Genomic DNA, 18508 nt, shown 5'->3' with positions numbered 1-18508 from the left:
ATGCCACATGAAGCTGCCACAAAAGGAGCTGGGGAGAAGGCGCAGTGGGCAAAGCGTTTACTGCATGATTATATCATAGTTGGCTGCTGCAAGTATCTGTCCTCACTCCCAGAGCTGGGATTAGGGGCCACGGGCAGATCCAACAGCTTCCTGAATTAGCCGTCTAGAGGAAACACTGAGCTCCAGGTTCCCTGAAGGATCCTGTCTCAAACAAATAATCTTATTTTTTGAGGGGTGGTGGTGCCTTTAATCCTAGCACTCAGGAAGCAGAGACAGGAAGATCTCTGAGTTCAAGGCCAGAGCAATCTACATAGTGAGTTCTAGGCCGGCCAAAGGCTATCTAGTGAAACATTGTCTCAAAAATAAAATGAAATGAATGAAGGAGCTAAAGAGATGGTTCAGTGGTTAGGAGCGCTTGTTCCTGGAGAGGTACAGGGTGTGATCCCCAGGACCCACACAGCAGCTCACAGCTGTCCATAGCTCTGCTTCCAGGGACTCTTGTACTCCCTTCTGGCCTCTGAGTATATAAGCAAAACACTCACGTACATTAAAAACCCTTTAAAAGGGGGCTGGGGATTTAGCTCAGTAGTAGAGCGCTTGCCTAGCAAGCGCAGGGCCCTGGGTTCGGTCCCCAGCTCCGAAAAAAAAAAGAAAGAAAGAAAGAAAAAAGAAAAACCCTTTAAAAGATAAACAAATAATTAGGTACAGGGTTGGCGAAAAGGTTCAAGTGTACAGGCAGTTACCGTCATCCCTAATGATCTGAATGTGATCCCAGAACCAGTATGGAAGCAGGAGAGCTCCTACTCCTGTAAACTGTCCTCTGGCCGTGTGTGTGTGTGTGTGTGTGTGTGTGTGTGTGTGTGTGTGAGATCTGCATATCCCACCCCCACTAATAAATGAAAAAAAATATAGTGGTGTTCAATTGACCCCTGGCCTGACCTCTACATGCACAGAAACAGGGGTATGTATATGCCTGCATGCACACTGGTGCACACACATGCATGCACACCAGCACCAGAGATATTCCCCAGACCCCAGCCATCTGTAGGGATTTCTAGGTGTCCAGAGTTGGCTTGTCATTGGGGAGGATGGGTGAGCGGGGGTGAGAGTGTGGGTGAGTAAAGAGACCTGATTTTAATTTTCTCATCTCAGAGTGTCGACAGCCCCAGAGACTGGTATCGGAGAATGTTCCAGCAAATTCACCGGAAAATGCCAGGTTAGACACCCTCCCAGGGCCCAGTAGACTCCCAACTATCTAGAACTTGTGGGAGGGATAGGAAGGGCGATTTCTTTGCTTATGAAATGAAAATCTTCTGACTCCTGTCTCCGTGCTCTAAAGTGAGTGGTCCTGGAAACAGGCAAAGAAAAAAAAAAGTTGCTGCCTGTAACTTCTGGTGCTCAGAAGGCAAAGGAAGTGGGAATCACAGATCTGAAGGCCAGGCTAAGCTACAAAGTGAGACTCTGCCTCAAAAATCTAAAAAAAAAAAAAAAAAGAAAAGAAAATAGGCAGGGGGTTGGGGGGAGGAAAGAGAAGAGGAAGAGAAGGAGCAAGGAGGGAATTTCTCTGTTCTACCAATACTTGGGACCAATAATGGCCTCCAGACATACTTTAGTAGATGGCGACTAGTTGAAGTTTCCCAATGTCCTCTGAGGGCTTTCTGGGATCTCTCTGGACTTGTGATTAGGCTTCAGCACCACCTGAAGCATTGGTCCAAAGGCGGCCAATCCTGAGCTGCATATGAGCACTCTAAGGCCATCTGTGCATTGAGTCAGTCCTTGCTTATCTCTGAGGACTTCCTGTGCACAGAGCACTAGAAAGATGCACGATGTACAGATGACGGAAAGGGCTAGAATAACCAAAGAAGCTGGAGGGTGGCCAGGTCAGCTAGGCCACCCTTCAGCTAGGCCTGACCCAGAACTGGCAGAAAGGACCCTGTGAAGAGGCCCTTGAACTTAGCCCAGAAAGGTGGAGAGGAATGTGCCAGCAGAGGGCGCTTCAAAAACCCGGAGGGGAAACTGCATCTGGAAAAACAGGACCAGGAAACTCTGGACTAGGGTGAGAGGGGATTCAAGGTAGGAGTTGCAGTCTGAAAGGTCATAGGGTCAGGTCTTGTGAGGCTTTGGAGGTTCCTAAGAGGGCTTTGACTTTTATTGGACAAGAAACCTGGAACCTCTGAGCCATTCGAGCAGAAGTGAAGAATTCTAACAAAGAGGGCTGGGAGGATCGCCCACACTGCTAGACACAGAAGAGAGGAGGGAACAAGAGCACCAATTCCCCTGATTGGCAGAGGGGGAGGTGGGCGCACCATGAAAACCCTGCTCTTATCCAGTCTATACCTAGCAGTGACCCAGTCCAGGGCAGTGGGATGGGATGGGGTGGGGTGGGGTGGGGTGGGAATTCCAGGGGCATTCCAAGTACAGCATTGGGATCTGCTATAATTGAACAGAAGGAGAAAGAACAGCATGGAAAGTGAATGTAAACCTGAGCAAGTTGAAGGATGAAGCTGCTGTTTGACTTCATTTTATCTTTCAGACAGGGCCTCATGTATTCCAGGCTGGCCTTGAGCTCACCAGGCTGACCAAAAGCTCTCAGTCTTCATGTTTCAGGGGTCGTGGGAGCTTGCCTGGCTTTGGTGCTGACATTTTTTAGAGATAGGGAAGACTGCAGAGGAAGCAGGCTTAAGAGGCATTTGGAGCCTGGTGGGGTAGCACATGCTGTTAGTCCCAGCACTTGAGAAATGGAGGCAGGAGTTTAAGGCTAGCCTGGTCTACAGTGAGTTCTACCACAGCCAAAATTAGAAAATGAGTCCTTCTCTCTAAAAACCAACAATAACGAAAAGACTTTTGGTTTCCAGCATGTCACACCCAAGGGGAGTAGGTAACAGAATGCCCTGGGCTAGGTCAGGGGCGAGGTCTAAGGCTGCATGTGAAATACTTGGGGTGCTAAAAAAATGATGGGGATCTCTAGTCCTAGAGAGTTCTGATGTGTATAGCCTTGGCTTGACCAGAAACTAGACTTGTAGGAACAGACAGCACTGACCTTAGAGAGCAGCTCCCTGCAAGAACAAGTCCCTTGTATAAAATGCCATATCCAAAGCCACGGATATAGGGCCCCACGGTGGTGGCTTACTCAGGAAGCTGAGGCAGGAAGATTACCGTGAGTTCTAAGATAACTTAGGCGTGATGTGAGGTCCTATGACTCAGTGGGTGAAGGCTTCCAAGCCTGGCACTCTTCAAAACCCACATTGTGGAAGGAGAGGACTGATGTTTGTAACTTGTCCTCTGACCCTCACATGCTGTGGCACACATGTGTTCACATACACACACACACACACACACACACACACACACACACACACACACACGAAACATTTCTAAAACATGAACAGATAAAACAAAAAAACCCTGAAGGGGCTGCAGGGTTAGGTGGCTGCTCTTCTAGAAGACAAAGGTTCAAGTCCCAGCCCCTGCATGGCAGCCCACAACTCTGTAACTCCCGTTCCAGTGGATCTGGCACCCTCTTTTGGCCTCCATGGGAAACTGGTTATACATGTTGTTCACAGACACACGCACACATAATATATAAAATAAATGTAAAAGTACGATAAATTTAGGTATAAGTAGTCATATTCACACATACCTGTAGACATCCTCTCATAAATCTTATAGCGTCCCCCAGATTACTTATATTTAATACAAAGTAAATGCTGAGTTAGTAGCTATATGTACACTGTATTGTGCTGCTTAGGGAATAATGACAAGAAACAGTCCGTGTACATGTGCAGTACAGATGTGACATATTTTCAAAGTGGGCCTGGTTGAATCCATGGATGTAGACCCTGTGGAAACAAGGCTGAATGTATTTGAAAAACTTTGAGACTAGCCAAGATCACACAGGGAGATGGAGAAACAGTCTTTACAACTGAGCCCCCTGAGCATGTGGGTTCGGAGAATCCCCGCCCAGGTGAGGAAAGCAGCCGAGAGACTAGAGATGCTTCCAAAAAGAGACAAGGAGAACCAAATAGTCTCCCTGTGTCCAGATAAGAAAACGGAGTTTCAGAAGGAAGAGCTGTGACAAATGTTACCACTGAGTCAAGCTAGATGATCATAAGATGATAAGTCAAGACCATAAGGCTGGGTGCTATGGAGGTCCTGATTCCCCTGGGCGTGGTGGTTGGGGCAGCAGTGGTGGGCAGCAGGCCTACCAGGAAAGAGGACTGAGGGCTAGAGATAGGGTAGTATGGTTGCTGTGAGAAAAGCAGTCACCCAGCAGCAGAGGGAGGTGAAGGCAGGCTCCTGAGAACAGTATTTGGGTGTTAGAACCATCGTCTCCATCTCACCCCCTGAAAATCCTGAACACTGAGAGGAATGGGACTGGGCAAAGGGAGAAATTAGGCATTCCAGTTGGAGAAGGGAAAGAGAAAGGGGCTGGCATGGCCAGGGCAAGCCTACAGAGGTCAGGAGAGGGTCAGTGTGTGTGAATAAGCAGGAGAACCTAGAGAGTGTGGTTGCCGCCCATTTGGCTCTCGGGGCTAAAGGCTGCCAGAGGCAGGCATTTCAAGCCCTCCCAAGGGCTGCCTTCCTAATTCCTTCCCTCCCTCAGGACATTCTTCAGGCCCTGACTCAGCCCTCAGCCCTTGCTCCAGGCAGAAGGGAGGCTGGGAGTGGCTAGGCAGGTTCCTAGAGCACCCTGTCCTCCACTCTGTGTTCCGTTGGTGACCGAGTCCTTTCTGTTCCCCAGACCTGCAGCTGGACTGGACCTTGGAAGACCCACCCAAAGGTGAGAAGTGTGGGTTCATTAGTTGGAGTCTGGAGACGTGTGGCCTGGATTTGGGTGTCTTCCTGGGTGGTATGATTCAATGCAAGAGAATCTTAAGGAGCACATCTGGGAACACTAAGTCCCCTGGTAGGCAATGACTAAGGCTACCTTCACTGTCCAAAGAGCCCTTGTTTCGCCATCTGTTGACCAGGTTTCTCTGGGCCTCTCTTTTCTTATCTGTGAAATGGGCATACCACCTGTTCCAAAGCTGTTTTGAAGAGTTTGTGTTACAAATCTCTTGAGACAGTGCCCATGTCTGTCCCTGTGAACCTGTTATCCAGGTGTTAGAATGGCAAAGCTTAAAATAACTGCCTAACACTTGTCTTTGTCTGTCTTCATTCATCTCCAGTGGTTTCCTCACGTGCCTCTTCTGCAGACCCCAGGCATCCAGGGCCCCAACAAAGACCTGCCTCCAGGCCTGGCACAACTGGGACTTCGAGCGGGTGAGCTATGGCCAAGGCAATACAGAGACTAGTGTCCTCTTGTGGCCAAACCTGGCACAACCTGGGAGCGGACAGGAAAGGGTCTATTATTCCACTGGGCTCTAGAGGGGCTCAGAGGGGCTCCATAGCTGCAGATGCTCCAGCTCACCAGGCTCAAAGATAGCCAGGGACAGAACCACTCCTCTTGTGCATCAAAAGCCAGACCCTCACAGATCCAAAGACCATAAGTGATATGTGTCCAGGGCACTAGGGATGGAAACTGTTAAGGGCAGCTTGGACATGTGGCCCTTCCACTTTAAAAACTGAGAGGAGGGCTGGAGAGATGGCTCAGCGGTTAAGAGCACCCGACTGCTCTTCCAGAGGTCCTGAGTTCAATTCCCAGCAACCACATGGTGGCTCACAACCATCTGTAAGGAGACCCGATGCCCTCTTCTGGTGTGTCTGAAGACAGCTACAGTGTACTTATATATAAAAACTGAGAGGAAAACCTATAGCATGAGTGAACCCAGTTTTCTATCAGACTGTGGCTCAGACGTGCTCTCCAGAGAGGGAAAGGAAGAAATCCTGGCCTGAGTATTCAGGGGTGCTCTGCTACACCTTGGGGACCTGGAACTCTGCTTGGTGGTAAAGTACACCAGCTGTATGTGCCTATATGGGGTAGAATTCAGTTCACCAGCACAGCCATTACTGACCTGTAGCCTTTGTCATCAGTGAGATAATGACAAGAGATCCAAGTCAATGTACTGCCACTAGTCATTCGACCTTGAGCTTCAGTGTCAGTGTCTCCATCTTGTAAGTGGGGGTCATGGGGGTAACTGAGAGGATGGAGTAAGCAAACGAATGCATCTTGCATTATGATTGGCATATAGCAAGTCTGCCAACATGCTAACACACAGGTTCCTGTATGATGAGAGCTTCCTTCTATTGCAAACAGCACATTCCATTCTTATGAACACCTTTTTATTATAGAAACGAGAACAGACTCATAATTATAGGCAACAAATCCTCATCCCGTGGTCAGACATGCCATCATTTGATAAGCCCCATTCAGTCATTCCAGACTAAAGCCAGAGGCCAGCCAAGAGAGAAAGCCTAGGTGGATGGGGTACCCCAGTGACTGAGGTGGCTACACAGGTTTTATCACTTCATCCAAGCCCCATGAACCTGAGGCTCAGGAACCCGAAACAATTTGCCCAGGTCTCCTGGGTAGAGAGGCTCTCCAGTTTTCTTTGGAGTTTTTTGTATTCTTACATCCTGGGCCATGGTTTCTAAGACCACTTGGCCAGAGCAGTCTGCAAGCCAGCTGCACAGGTACACACCATACCAAACACATAGGCAGGATGCTTTTGCCCAAGGCTCCAAGGGAGATCCTGGCTATCCATAGAGCAGTGTTTGTATAGGCCTTCTACTGGACACCTAGCACATGCTCCCTTGCAAGTCATTCCCATTTTGCTGGTGTCCAGCCCGGGCTTGCATACACCTTGCCATGGCTCCAAGGTCTATGGCACAACTTCCACAGTCAGTGGGCAGGAAGGTTTCCTCAGTGGGAATGAGGAAAGAGGTAGAGAAAGGCACAGCCCCTTCTCCTTTGGTTACATTCTCATCCAGGTCTCAGTTTTCTAAGAGGAAGCTTAAGTGGTGTTTTCTCTTTCTTCAGAAGAAACTGGAACCACTCTGAAGAGACATCTAGAAATACCTTGAACTATAATCTTGGACCATCCTCAAGGCTTCATGCCTCAAATCAGGTAGACCATTTTGCTCCCCAACACCATCCTCAGCTGCATGTTCTCTGGCCACACGTATCTGCAGACACAGCACAGATCATTCCCTGATTTCAGCTTGCACACTTAGTAATGCATCTGTGGGCATATCAGGGGAGACAAGGCCCACCTTTAGACTCTAGATACAACCCTAGTGTCCCTCCACTCAAGCTAGTGGCCACCTACCTCTATGCAGGTGCCTAGACATCGAGAGAAAGTAGAGAATGTCTGGACAGAAGACTCCTGGAACCAGTTTCTGCACGAACTAGAAACTGGGCATAAGGTAAGCATATTAGCAGGGTCCTCTAGGACTGAAAACCACCCTCAGTTGGAGCCTGACCCAGATGGGTTTATGCCCTTTGACATACCCTTCCCACCCTACAGCCCAAGAAATCACTGGTGGATGACCCTGTTGAGAAACCTGCACAGCCCATTGAGGTGAGTGCTGCCCGATGGAAATGGGGGAAAGACACCAGAGTCAACAGTAAACAAGGATGACTCTGGGTAATGTGGTCTTAGTAGCCATGGAGAGAGGTCATAGAATCAAGGCTCCAACTTGCCCTAGGCCAATACAATTTCAGCTCTATCCCTAGCACCAAGGACAGTGCCTGAACTCAGTAGATGATTAATAAACACACACAGACTAATATAGGAAAGAGTGTAAGCAGAGAATGGGGCGGGGAGTGTGTACTGAATATAGGTAAGTGCACCTGCTCAGCTCATTCCAATACTCATTGTGTGGTGGGTGGTTGCAGCAAACCTGGGCCATGGAAGGCCATGGAAGCCAACAGAAAGGAATTGGGCAGGCCCTCAGGTTCTTAAACAAAACATACTCCCCACCCCCATCTGTTTTCCTCCAAAATAAAAAAGGCCAGCAAATACTAAAGCACTTTTGACACCCTGGAGTCTTGGGTTGGGGACTATGACAGGAATGAGGTGACACCTTCCCATTAGCCTTGAACCATGACTGCAGGCATCAAAACATGTCCTGACCCCCCTCCCTGAGGCCTGCCTCTGGCTGACCAGGCTGTCAGATCTGACCTCTGACCAACCTCTAATACAGTGCACTTCCTAAGAGGATCTTATCACCCAGGTCCTGCTAGAGAGAGAACTGGCCAAGCTGAGCGCAGAGCTGGACAAGGACCTGCGGGCCATTGAGACCCGCCTGCCATCCCCCAAGGTACTAGCCTCCGGAGGGCTTCTAGAGGAAGGCTTAAGCCACAGCAGCAGGTGACAGAGGGAAGCAGGCAGAACCAGAAACTGGCGACTCTGGGCGGACTTCAGCCTTGTCCGATTTACAAAATACTGGGCGTTGACTTAAGTGACCCCTGAGAACCCTTCCTGGCCAAATCTGGTTCAATGTTTCGGCTCCAGGGCCCCCTCCCTACCTGCCCCCGCCCCCAGTCGCAGCCCCAGGGACCCCAAGAACTGACCCGGCCCTAGCTTCCCAGGCCGGGCCTCCTTCCTTGGCGCCTCCTCCCAGCGCGAAGGCTCGCGGCCGCCTCTAGGACCCCACGTCCCGCCCCTCTCCGGCCTTCTTCCCTCCCGAGCCGCGAACTTTTCCGGAGGAGGTGGCCGCACTGGCTTCGGCTGCCCTGTCCCCGGGTCCCAGGCTCTGATCGCGTCCGGTGTCCCTACGCAGAACTCTCAGGCTCCACGACGGCCCCTTGAGCAGCCCGGCCCGGAGCAGCAGCCCTCCGCCCGGTAAGTGATAGAGACGCGGGCCGGAGCAGAGGGTCTGTTCCCCGGGGGAGGGGACGTGGCGCGGGCCGGGAGAGGGGGGCGATGGCCCTGCCCACGGTGGGGGACGGGCGAACCCGGAGGAGGGGCCTGAAAATCGGAAAAGTGCCTGGCCGCATCCCAACCGCACCTCTGCCCTGAGGCCACCTGTCCTAAACCGAGGAGGACTCTAGTGGTAGTGGCTGGCGGCGTTGGAGGTGGATGGTGGAACCCAAGGCCCGACACTTCCCGCGTTTCTTCGGGCGCCCTCCGCTTCTCCTAACCCAAGGCCTCACCCTTCCCGGCCCTCTGCTGCACGGGAAATAGGACATCCTGTTAAGAGCCCCGGACCTGGGAAGACGCCTGGGAAGGCAGGGGACGGGATGGGGGTAGTCAGAGGGCCTGGGAGGTCAGTAAAATGTGCCGACTAGCTCTGAGGGATGTAAAGTTTCAAACAGGTGACTCCCTGCCTCTGTCCCTGCAGACTGTCCTCAGCCTGGAGGCCCAACTCACCGCATGCACCTTACTTCGGTTCCTCCCGACCCCTGAGCCCCCACAGAATGGCAGATGGAGGAGGAAGCCCCTTTCTGGGACGTAGAGATTTTGTCTACCCTTCCTCAGCCCGAGGTAAGATAAATCCTGTTTTTGTTGGCCCTGAAAGGCCGCCTACTGGTTCTGGAAGTTCTCTTACAGCTAGCTATGTGGTGCCCCAGGAAAGGGAGGGTGGGGGCCAGGAAGGTCACAGAGTCCTTGCTTCCCTGTGCCTGACCTGGGTGGGTTGGGGGAGCATAACCCATCCCAACCCGATCCCCCCAGACATGACCTCCCCAAGCTGAGGTGGTGCTTCTCCACAGAGCCTAGTGCCTCTGAAAGGGGTAGCAGCCCTGCGAGGAAGGAGGAGAAGAAGGTAAGAGAGTCCCTAGGGTCAGGGAGTGTCTGGGTAGGTCCCTGTCTGTCTGAGGTAGCCCACTCTGTTCTCTCTCTTCTCTCAGAGGAAGGCTGCCCGGCTCAAGTTTGACTTCCAGGCGCAGTCCCCCAAGTAAGTGCTTTTTCTCAGCCCTTCCCCCTCCACCCTGGGCAGTCTGAACTGTGAGGGGAAGGGAAGGAGCTCAGGCTTCAGTTGGAAGAAGGCGGGAGAGGGAGGGGGTACACAGGGCAGTGTCTGAAGAAGAAAGTGTACCCGGTGCTGTACATTGCTCTCCCCTACAGGGAGCTGACTCTGCAGAAGGGTGACATTGTCTATATCCATAAAGAAGTGGACAAGAACTGGCTGGAGGGGGAACACCATGGCCGACTGGGCATCTTCCCAGCTAATTATGTGGAGGTGAGTGAAGGAGATAGGTTGGGAGAGACTTAGAAACTGCAGACTCCAAGTTTCCTGTAAAACCTTGAGCGGTCTGTGCTCTCTCTTGAATGTCTTTGGCCCACACATCACCTGGTCCAGGGCTTAGCCTGTTCTCCCAACCCAGGGACAGTTGAAGAGACACTCATCCAGAAGCTACCACCATATCAGGGCTCTAGATTTTAGCAAGATTCCATCTTTCTATCCTGGTCTTAACTAACCAGAATGTGAAATGTGTGACAGTTCACTTGCAAATGTATCACCTCTTTCAGGTGTGTTACCTGTTTGTTCCTCACACTGCCGGGTGTGTGTGTGTGTGTGTGTGTGTGTGTGTGTGTGTGTGTGTGTGATAATTATCTCACTTTAAAGATGGAGGTTCCATGCTTAGTCAAAGAGTCATGGCTTTATGAGACCTACAGGTTATTTTTAGTCTCTGTGTCTTAATTTGTAGCAAACTAAACCTCTGGCATAAAGTTGTTCATAATATTCCCTTGTATTTTAAAAATATTTATTCTTGGGTTGGGGATTTAGCCCAGTGGTAGAGCGCTTGCCTAGGAAGCGCAAGGCCCTGGGTTCGGTCCCCAGCTCCAGAAAAAAAAGAACCAAAAAAATATATATATTTATTCTTGGGGTTGGAGAGATGGTTCAGTGGTTAAGAGCATTGGCTGCTCTTCCAGGGGACCCAGGTTCAGGGTCACAGGTCATTGGCAGCTCACAACTGTCTGTAACTCCAGATCCAGGCCACCTGACACCCTCACACAGACATAATGCAGGCAAAACTACCAAAGCACATACAACAAAAGATTAAATAAATTATTAAAAGTATATGTAGTCTTGTATGTGTGGGTGCAAACCTGCTATGGTGCACATCTGGAGGCCAGAACACAATTCTGGGGTGTCAGTTCCTGTCGTCCACCTTAAGGCGGGCTTTCCTATTTGCTACTGCTCTGCTTCTGGCTTTTCTGTGGGTTGTGGGGTCTAAACTCAGGTCATCAGGTTTCTACCCCTCAGTGAGCCTCCTCCCTGATGTTGCCATTTCCTGATGTTTATGGCGTAATGATTGACCTCAAGAGTGAAAGTTTAGCCTTTCTTTTTTCCTTTTTCTTTTTTCTTTTTCTTTTTACCTTTGATAAGAGTGGCACAGCAGCCCAGGCTGGCCTAGAATCACTATGTAGCCCAGGCTGGCCTCAATTTTATGGCGATCCTCCCGCCTCATGGTAGTTTAGGTGATCTATAATAATAGCATTTGATACTGTAAGTTTCCCTCTTAACACTGTTTAAGATGTTTAGCTGCATCCCACAAATAAAAATAAATAAATAAAATAAAAAATAATTGATTTTCTTGTTTTGGTTTTGTTTTGAGATGGGATCTTATGTAGCCTTGGATGGTGTAGAGCTCACTCCATAGACCAGGCTGGTCTTGGATTCACAGAGATCTGCCTGCCTCTGCCTCCCAAGTGCTTGCCATCAAAGGCATGTGCCACCAGGACTGAGCAAATTGTGATGATGATGTTATGATGATTACTATTCTTACTGTTTCTGTTAGTTAACATAAACTGTTTTCTCATTATTTTCATGATGTCCCTTTGATAACTGGGTAGGCTGTCATAATTCAGGCTCTTGGTTTAATAGTTATTACAGATTCTGTCCATCCATACATTCATCTGTTTTCTGGAGTTTTACTGAGTACATACAGTCATGTAGTCCAGCAGTCATCTACAGCTTAGCGTGAAATGGTCCATTAGCTTATTGATTTTTTTTTTTTTTTTGGTTCTTTTTTTCGGAGCTGGGGCCCCGAACCCAGGGCCTTGCGCTTCCTAGGTAAGCGCTCTACCACTGAGCTAAATCCCCAACCCCAGCTTATTGATTTTTATGAATAGGGTTAACCAAGAAAGCATGGGGATTCAGAGCCCTGGTGGGACCAAAGGGCAGGAGGGACCAGGACACTTAAACCAAGGGCCACTTGGCCCTCAAGAGTGATAAAAGATAGAATAAATTGATCCAGACCTACTGGCACATGACTTTAATCCCAGCACTTAGGAGGCAGAGCCAGGTGGATTTCTGTGAGTTCAAGGCCAGCCTATGTTACTTAGTAAGTTCCAGAAACAGCATATATATATATGCTTCAGAACAAGTTCCTCTGCAGAACCCTTGAGACATCAGGAGTTAGACTGACTCCCTACTAGGGAGAGGGAGAAGGGCCATGGCTAGGTAACAGAAATGGTGAATTTCCAAGATGGTGGGCTTCTTCCTTACCCTCCTGACTTGAGACAAAAGCCTGACAACTTCACACACAGGCGCTGTAAGCCCTTGTCCCCCCCCCTAGCAGTCCCTGCTAATAGACTGGTAAGGCCAAGGCCAGGAGGACATGTTACACAACAGTTGTAGGCCAATCAGACGTCCTAGCTTTTTCAAACTGACCAACCCTAAATCAGGAGAGAAAGACCCTTCAGATGCTAAACTACCCCAGCCCTCAGACTCTTCAGCTTCCTGTGCAGAGAGGGTCTTCATCTCTGTGTGTTTGCTGCATATGTGTGTTTCTTCAGCCCCAAGAACACCTTTCTCCAACGGCTAATTCTGTTTGCTCCTGTCTGAGGTGCTTGATCTTTCTCTGCTGCTGCCTGCTGTGCTCAAGATTTTTCCTGCCTTTTAGTTCTTAAACTAGCAGACAAAACAAACCTAACCAAGACCTCTAGACTGTATGCCTTAGTCACTCTTCTATTGCTTTGAAGAGATCATGACCAAGGCGACTTTTATGGAGTCTTATTTACAATGTCAGAGTCTTAGTTCATTATCATGATGGCCGGGAGCACGGTGGCCTGGTGATGGAGTAGTAGCTGAGAGCTACATCCTGATCTAAAGGCAGAGAGGTGGGGAGGGAAGGGGAAAGAAGGGGAGGGGAAGAGAGGGAGGGAGGGAGGGAGAGAGGGAGGGAGAGAAAGTGAGAGAGAGAATGAGAGAGAGAGAGAGAAAGAGAGAGAGAGAGAGAGAGAGAGAGAGAGAGAGAGAGAGAGAGAATGAATATGAATCACTAGACCTGGCTGAGCTTTTAAAACCTCAAAGCCCACCCCTGGAGACTCACTTCCTCCAACAAGGCCACACTTTCTTTTTTTTTTTTTTTTTGGTTCTTTTTTTCGGAGCTGGGGACCGAACCCAGGGCCTTGCGCTTCCTAGGTAAGCGCTCTACCACTGAGCTAAATCCCCAGCCCCAGGCCACACTTTCTAATCCTTCTAATCCTTCAAACAGTGCTACTCCCCACTGACTAAGCATTCAAATATACGATCCTATGGGGACCATTCTTATTCAAGCCACCATTCTGTATCGCCTTCATTTGTATCTGTGACCCATATCTGTAGCTCTGTAGTTGGACTGGCTTCTATCTCGGCCTTCACCCTCCTGCTCTGCCTGTGCTATTGCACATCACTCCACTGGAAAGTCTTCCTCCAGGAACCCTTTGGATGACCATCTCATAGTGCCTGCCTGTACTCACACTGCCACTGGCTAGGCTGTATCTGGAGTGTGTGGAAGTGACGTCTGACCTGGGCCAGCCTTGCCCATGTTGCTTCCGTATGGCTCTCTCTTCGGGAGTATAGGTGTGTATCCAGTTGCTGTCTGGTCTGAACTTTTCTCACACCTTCCCTTCAGGTTCTGCCTGCAGATGAGATTCCCAAGCCCATCAAGCCGCCCACATACCAGGTGCTGGAGTATGGAGATGCTGTAGCCCAGTATACCTTCAAGGGAGACCTGGATGTGGAGCTGTCCTTCCGAAAGGTGAGGCCAGGCAGGGCAAAGTAGAGTCAGGCAGGGGAAGACAAAGGAGATCCTGCAGAAAGAAATGAACATTTTAAAAAACGTCAACTGTACTCAGAATTTTAGTTTTTTCCTATCTCTTGGAATAGATCTCTTGATCTTTTATTTTTAACCCCAGTACTAGTGACTGAACCAAGAGTCCTATCACACAGGGCAAATGCTCTAGTATAGCCCTCATTTTATTTTTAATGTTGAGACAGGGTCTTGCTAAGTTCCCCAGGCTAGCCTTGAACTCACTCTATAGCCCAGGCTGGCCTAGAACTCACTGTATAGCCCAGGCTGGCCTAGAACTCACTCTATAGCCCAGGCTAGCCTTAAACCATTTTTAAAAAACATGAGTGTTTTGCTTGTGTGTATGTGTATACCACACGTGCAATGCCCATGGTGGTCAGGAGTAAGCCTCGAACCCCTGAATTAAGAGTAGCAGATAGTTGTAAGCCTCTATATGGGTGCTGGGAATGGAGCCCTGGTCTTCTGCAAGAACACCAGATACTCTTAACTACTGAGCATCTTTCCAGCCCACAGGACTTGAGCTTTCTATATTCTTGCCTTAGCCTCCCAAATTGCTGGAGTTATAGGCCTGTGCCATGGCTTGGCCAAATTTATCCTATTTTTGAAAGAGCAACGTCTCACTCTGTCATTCAGGTTGGCCTAGAATTCACTGCGTAGGCCAGGGCAGCCTGGAATTTCCTGTAGTCGTCCTACCTCAGCTGCCTCAGCTGCCCAAATACTAGTATTTCAGTATGGTATGAGCCATCATGCCTGACCCTACCATTGTATCTTTAATTATCTGGTTGAAGATCATACTCTACATTTTTAAAGGACTAGAAATAAATTTTGTGTGCAAAGGGTACTGTATTGAACACGAGGCCCTATGTGTGCACATACATGTGTGTGTGTATGATTTCCAAGATGTTACTGACAAGCATATTTTGTGCTAGATTATGGTAAAGAAAGTTTGAAAAATTTCTTCAAGACGAGGAACCGGTCTTCCTTTGAATTTGGGGCGAAGGCCATAGATGCCTCTAGTGAGCACCCCTAAAAAAGGCTGACTCCATAAATAGAAGGGAAGGAGGTGGGGTGGGTGGCTGGGCAGGAGAGGACTGGGCAGTGAGGGGGAGGACATCCTTCTTAGAGTAGCCTGCTGACATGCTGGCAGTTCTATACCAACCTCCATCAGCTTGTGCCTTCTGCCCTGGGAGAGGGTCACAGGACATGTGAGTCAGGCAGGACTAAGTTGGTGGCTTGCTAATCTGTCCATTGCTACTTAAAAGGCCATGCTTGATTCTTTGTCTCATAGCAACAGCAGTGGTCGGTTATCCCACTTAACCCAAGAGGAAACCAAGCTTACAGGGGCAGAGCAGCTTGACCAAGGCCACATAACTTGGACTTGACACTGGGGAACTGTAGTTGGGGTTTGCAATTAGTGATTGGAGGTAGGGATTGATAGTGTTGTAAGCTTTGGCCAGGGGAAAGAGCTGATCCAAATCTAGCACTGCCTGCTATGGGAAGAACTTAGTCTTCTACTTGTTCCTGACTCCTTTTCTTTTTAGCTGTATGACCTTAGATAACCTGCTGATCCTTTCTGAGCCTGATCTCTCGTGCATGTAGCATTAGAACTGAGTGAAATGACCCAGGTAAGCCACCCTCAGGTGTGTGATGCCCAAGAAACCCCTGCTGACAAGAACTCCTTTCTAACTCCTCAGGGGGAACGCATCTGCCTGATCCGCAAAGTGAATGAACATTGGTACGAGGGGCGCATCACGGGCACGGGACGCCAAGGCATCTTCCCTGCCAGCTACGTGCAGATAAACCGGGAGCCCCGGCTCAGGCTCTGCGACGATAGTCCCCAGCTCCCTACATCACCTCACCTGACAACCACTGCTCATCTAGGCAGCCACTCCCAACCCTCCTCAATACCTGTGGACCCCACTGACTGGGGAGGTCGGACCTCCCCCCGACGCTCTGCCTTCCCCTTCCCCATCACCCTTCAGGAGCCCAGATCCCAACCCCAGGTGAGGTGGCCTGCTTTTCACACTGCCTTCCTATCCTCTGACTGGCCCACACTGGTAATTCTTCCTGAACAGCCTCCAGAGAAGCGGGAAGTTGGGCAGAATTTAGCATGGGCCCATCTTGCTTTGGCCCTCACTCCCTTGAGGTTCTGATCTTTGATCTTCCAGCTCAGAGAGGCATGGGCAGGCCCAGCTCGGATAGCAGGCTAGACTTGACCCTCCAAGAGTTCACACCTTCAATGTAGATCTTCAGCAAGGTAGCTAGCGCTAGGTTTCAGGGCTTTGGTATTTGCGTGCTGTGTGGCCCACAGACAGTGCTCCCTGTAGAAAAGCTAAGTTTCCATCGTGGGAGACTGATGAGGCAGGTTTGCGCAAAAGTATTTGGCAGCCCTTCTCAGTGCTCTTGACCTGGGTCCACATGTTCACCCAGCCTCTCTGAGCAGGTACAGCTGCTACTGGCTCCTCCTCAGGCCTGTTTGTCCTCACTGGTGCTTAGAAGTCCAGCCACTCACGGTGCCTGAGGCCTGGGCCCACATCCAAGTGCCGCTGAAGTGAGCGAGTTAGATCGCACCTTCCTGGGCCTGGGAGCTTTGGGAAAGGGCATGCAAGCTGCTCCTCAGCTTTCCCTGTGGGACCCCAGTCTACTACTTCTCCCTATACCTCCTCCTTATGCTCCTTCTTTCTTCCCATAAACCCCCAGAGTCTCAGTACCCCTGGACCAACCCTGTCCCATCCACGAGGCACCAGCCATCCCACAAACCTGGGGTCCTCCTCCCTAAACACCACAGAGATACACTGGACTCCGTGAGTACCAGCTGGGGGCTTGCTTTGGGAGGGAGTTGATGGCAGGCAGTACTAGGCCCCGGTCCTACTGTCCCTCACCTATAGGTTGGGGAAACTCCCAGGTAGAGCTAATCTTAGGTGATGGGAACAGGGCACCAGAAGTGACAGCTCTTGGTAGAACTGCCAGCAGGTCTGGGAAGGAGCCCGAGGCCTCTGGCTGCTATGCTGCCATTTCCACAGGTACCGGGCCATGTACCAGTACAGACCCCAGAATGAAGATGAGCTGGAACTTCGTGAGGGAGACCGTGTGGATGTCATGCAGCAGTGTGATGATGGCTGGTTTGTGGGTATGTAGCCTGTGGAGGGGAGGCTGGCCAGAGAGAGGGATCTTAGGGTCCTCCTCGGGACTTCAGTGGCAGTGCTGAATCAGTATTCATAGCCAGCACCCCCACCAGCCTTCCAAATTGAGAGCCTTCTTTCCTGTCCCGAAGAGAGGCACCAGGGGCACCTGCCTCAGTTGTGTGATCAGTGATAGAGTCACTCTTGGGACAGGATTTCTGATTCCCAGGCCCCTGCTGCTTCCTCTGCATACCACTGCTTCTTCAAGCAGGTCTAATACCGGAGTGCCCTCTCCCCTGCTCCCAGCACCTGAGAAACAACATAGGCTGTCAGCCTGCCTGACAGGGCTGGCACAAGGGGAGGTGGAGACAGGCCAGTTCTCTGTGAGTTTGAGGCCAGCCTGGTCAACTTCCAGGTCAGCCAAGGCTGTCCAATAAAACCCTATCTCAAATCCCACCCACCCCCAAAAGAGATCTCAGCCCTTCATTACTGGTCTAAGACATTGTACTTCAAGGCCTTCAGACCTAAAGCTTCATGCTGATCTTGTCTGCTGCTTACCAGACTCCCTAAAGCTAGCGAATCTTGTATACCTTTGACTCCAAAGGATAGGCCAGGGAGAGAAGAGAACAACTAGAAGCCCTGACTTCTAACAAGCTGACGTCGGGGCCCAAAGGATTGAAGTGCTATCTGGGCAGAGGAGGTCATAGGGTAGTATCGTCTTCCCTTTCTTTTTTTTTTTTTTTTTTTTTTTTTCAGGAGCTGAGGACTGAACCCAGGGTCTTGCGATTGCTAGGCAAACGCTCTACCACTGAGCTAAATCCCCAACCCTCGTCTTCCCTTTCTAATCTGACTCTCAGCAGTTCAGTGCCAGGCACGCTTCTCACACCATGGCGTTAGCCGTCTTCACTGCTTGTTTTACTCATGCATTGTAGAAAAAAATTAATCTCAATCGGGGGTTTCTACCCCACCTTAGATCATTCAGTTCCCAGATAAAAGACCCACAACTTTTATATGCACAATAAGCACTAGAGCTGGGCAGACATCTACCCTCTAAGCTACCAATAACCCCTATCAATAACCCCTATCAATAACCCCTATCAATAACCCCAAGTTACAACTTCCCATGTTCCATCTGGGCAGCTCTCACTCCAATTGGCCAGCCCTCATGATCCCTTACCCCGTGGCATCTCCCTTTCTCTCCTCCTCTCTCTTCTCTCTCATGGTCCTACCTCTGACTCCAGGCCAGGGGAAAACGAAACTCCACCTATCTCTCTCCTGCCCAGCTAGAGGCTGTAGGTGTCTTTTTCAACCAATAGTTTTAAATTAAGGAGCAAGATTGCACGCCATCACTTGGTGTACGTGAGGATTTTCCCATCCCTGGGGGTGACCAATATTTAGCACTACAATACATAGCGACAGACCAGACCTCCATACCCATGCACTTTTGCTTCGGCATTTCTTTTATACCACATATGAAGCT

The 18508-nt window shown here is 50.0% G+C and overlaps 1 protein-coding gene across 25 annotated transcripts in view; it reads left to right on the top strand.

Annotated features, from left to right (window-relative positions):
* The window catches only part of Sorbs3 (sorbin and SH3 domain containing 3), a 32431-nt gene that overhangs the window by 12609 nt on the left and 1314 nt on the right, over positions 1-18508 (top strand). For 15 of the 25 annotated variants that reach the window (XM_087585103.1, XM_087585102.1, XM_087585104.1 and 12 more), the window contains 16 exons: positions 1153-1216; positions 4742-4780; positions 5169-5262; positions 6920-7007; positions 7219-7305; positions 7407-7460; positions 8116-8202; positions 8665-8726; positions 9226-9368; positions 9596-9648; positions 9734-9780; positions 9951-10065; positions 13730-13855; positions 15601-15909; positions 16607-16710; positions 16930-17036. In XM_087585103.1, coding sequence (XP_087441229.1) covers positions 1153-1216; positions 4742-4780; positions 5169-5262; positions 6920-7007; positions 7219-7305; positions 7407-7460; positions 8116-8202; positions 8665-8726; positions 9226-9368; positions 9596-9648; positions 9734-9780; positions 9951-10065; positions 13730-13855; positions 15601-15909; positions 16607-16710; positions 16930-17036 — 1579 coding nt within the window. Of the gene's footprint in view, positions 1-1152; positions 1217-4741; positions 4781-5168; positions 5263-6919; positions 7008-7218; positions 7306-7406; positions 7461-8115; positions 8203-8465; positions 8727-8835; positions 9113-9225; positions 9369-9557; positions 9649-9733; positions 9781-9950; positions 10066-13729; positions 13856-15600; positions 15910-16606; positions 16711-16929; positions 17037-18508 lie in introns of those variants that run through there. The other 10 variants (XR_015637895.1, XR_015637894.1, XR_015637899.1 and 7 more) reach the window with 6 other exon arrangements.

The sequence above is a fragment of the Rattus norvegicus genome, chromosome 15 (genome assembly GCF_021556685.1).
Source record: "Rattus norvegicus strain SHRSP/BbbUtx chromosome 15, alternate assembly SHRSP_T2T, whole genome shotgun sequence".
Taxonomy (NCBI): domain Eukaryota; kingdom Metazoa; phylum Chordata; class Mammalia; order Rodentia; family Muridae; genus Rattus; species Rattus norvegicus.
Note: the sequence above shows the minus strand (reverse complement) of the source record. Positions and strands in the feature narration are given on the sequence as shown.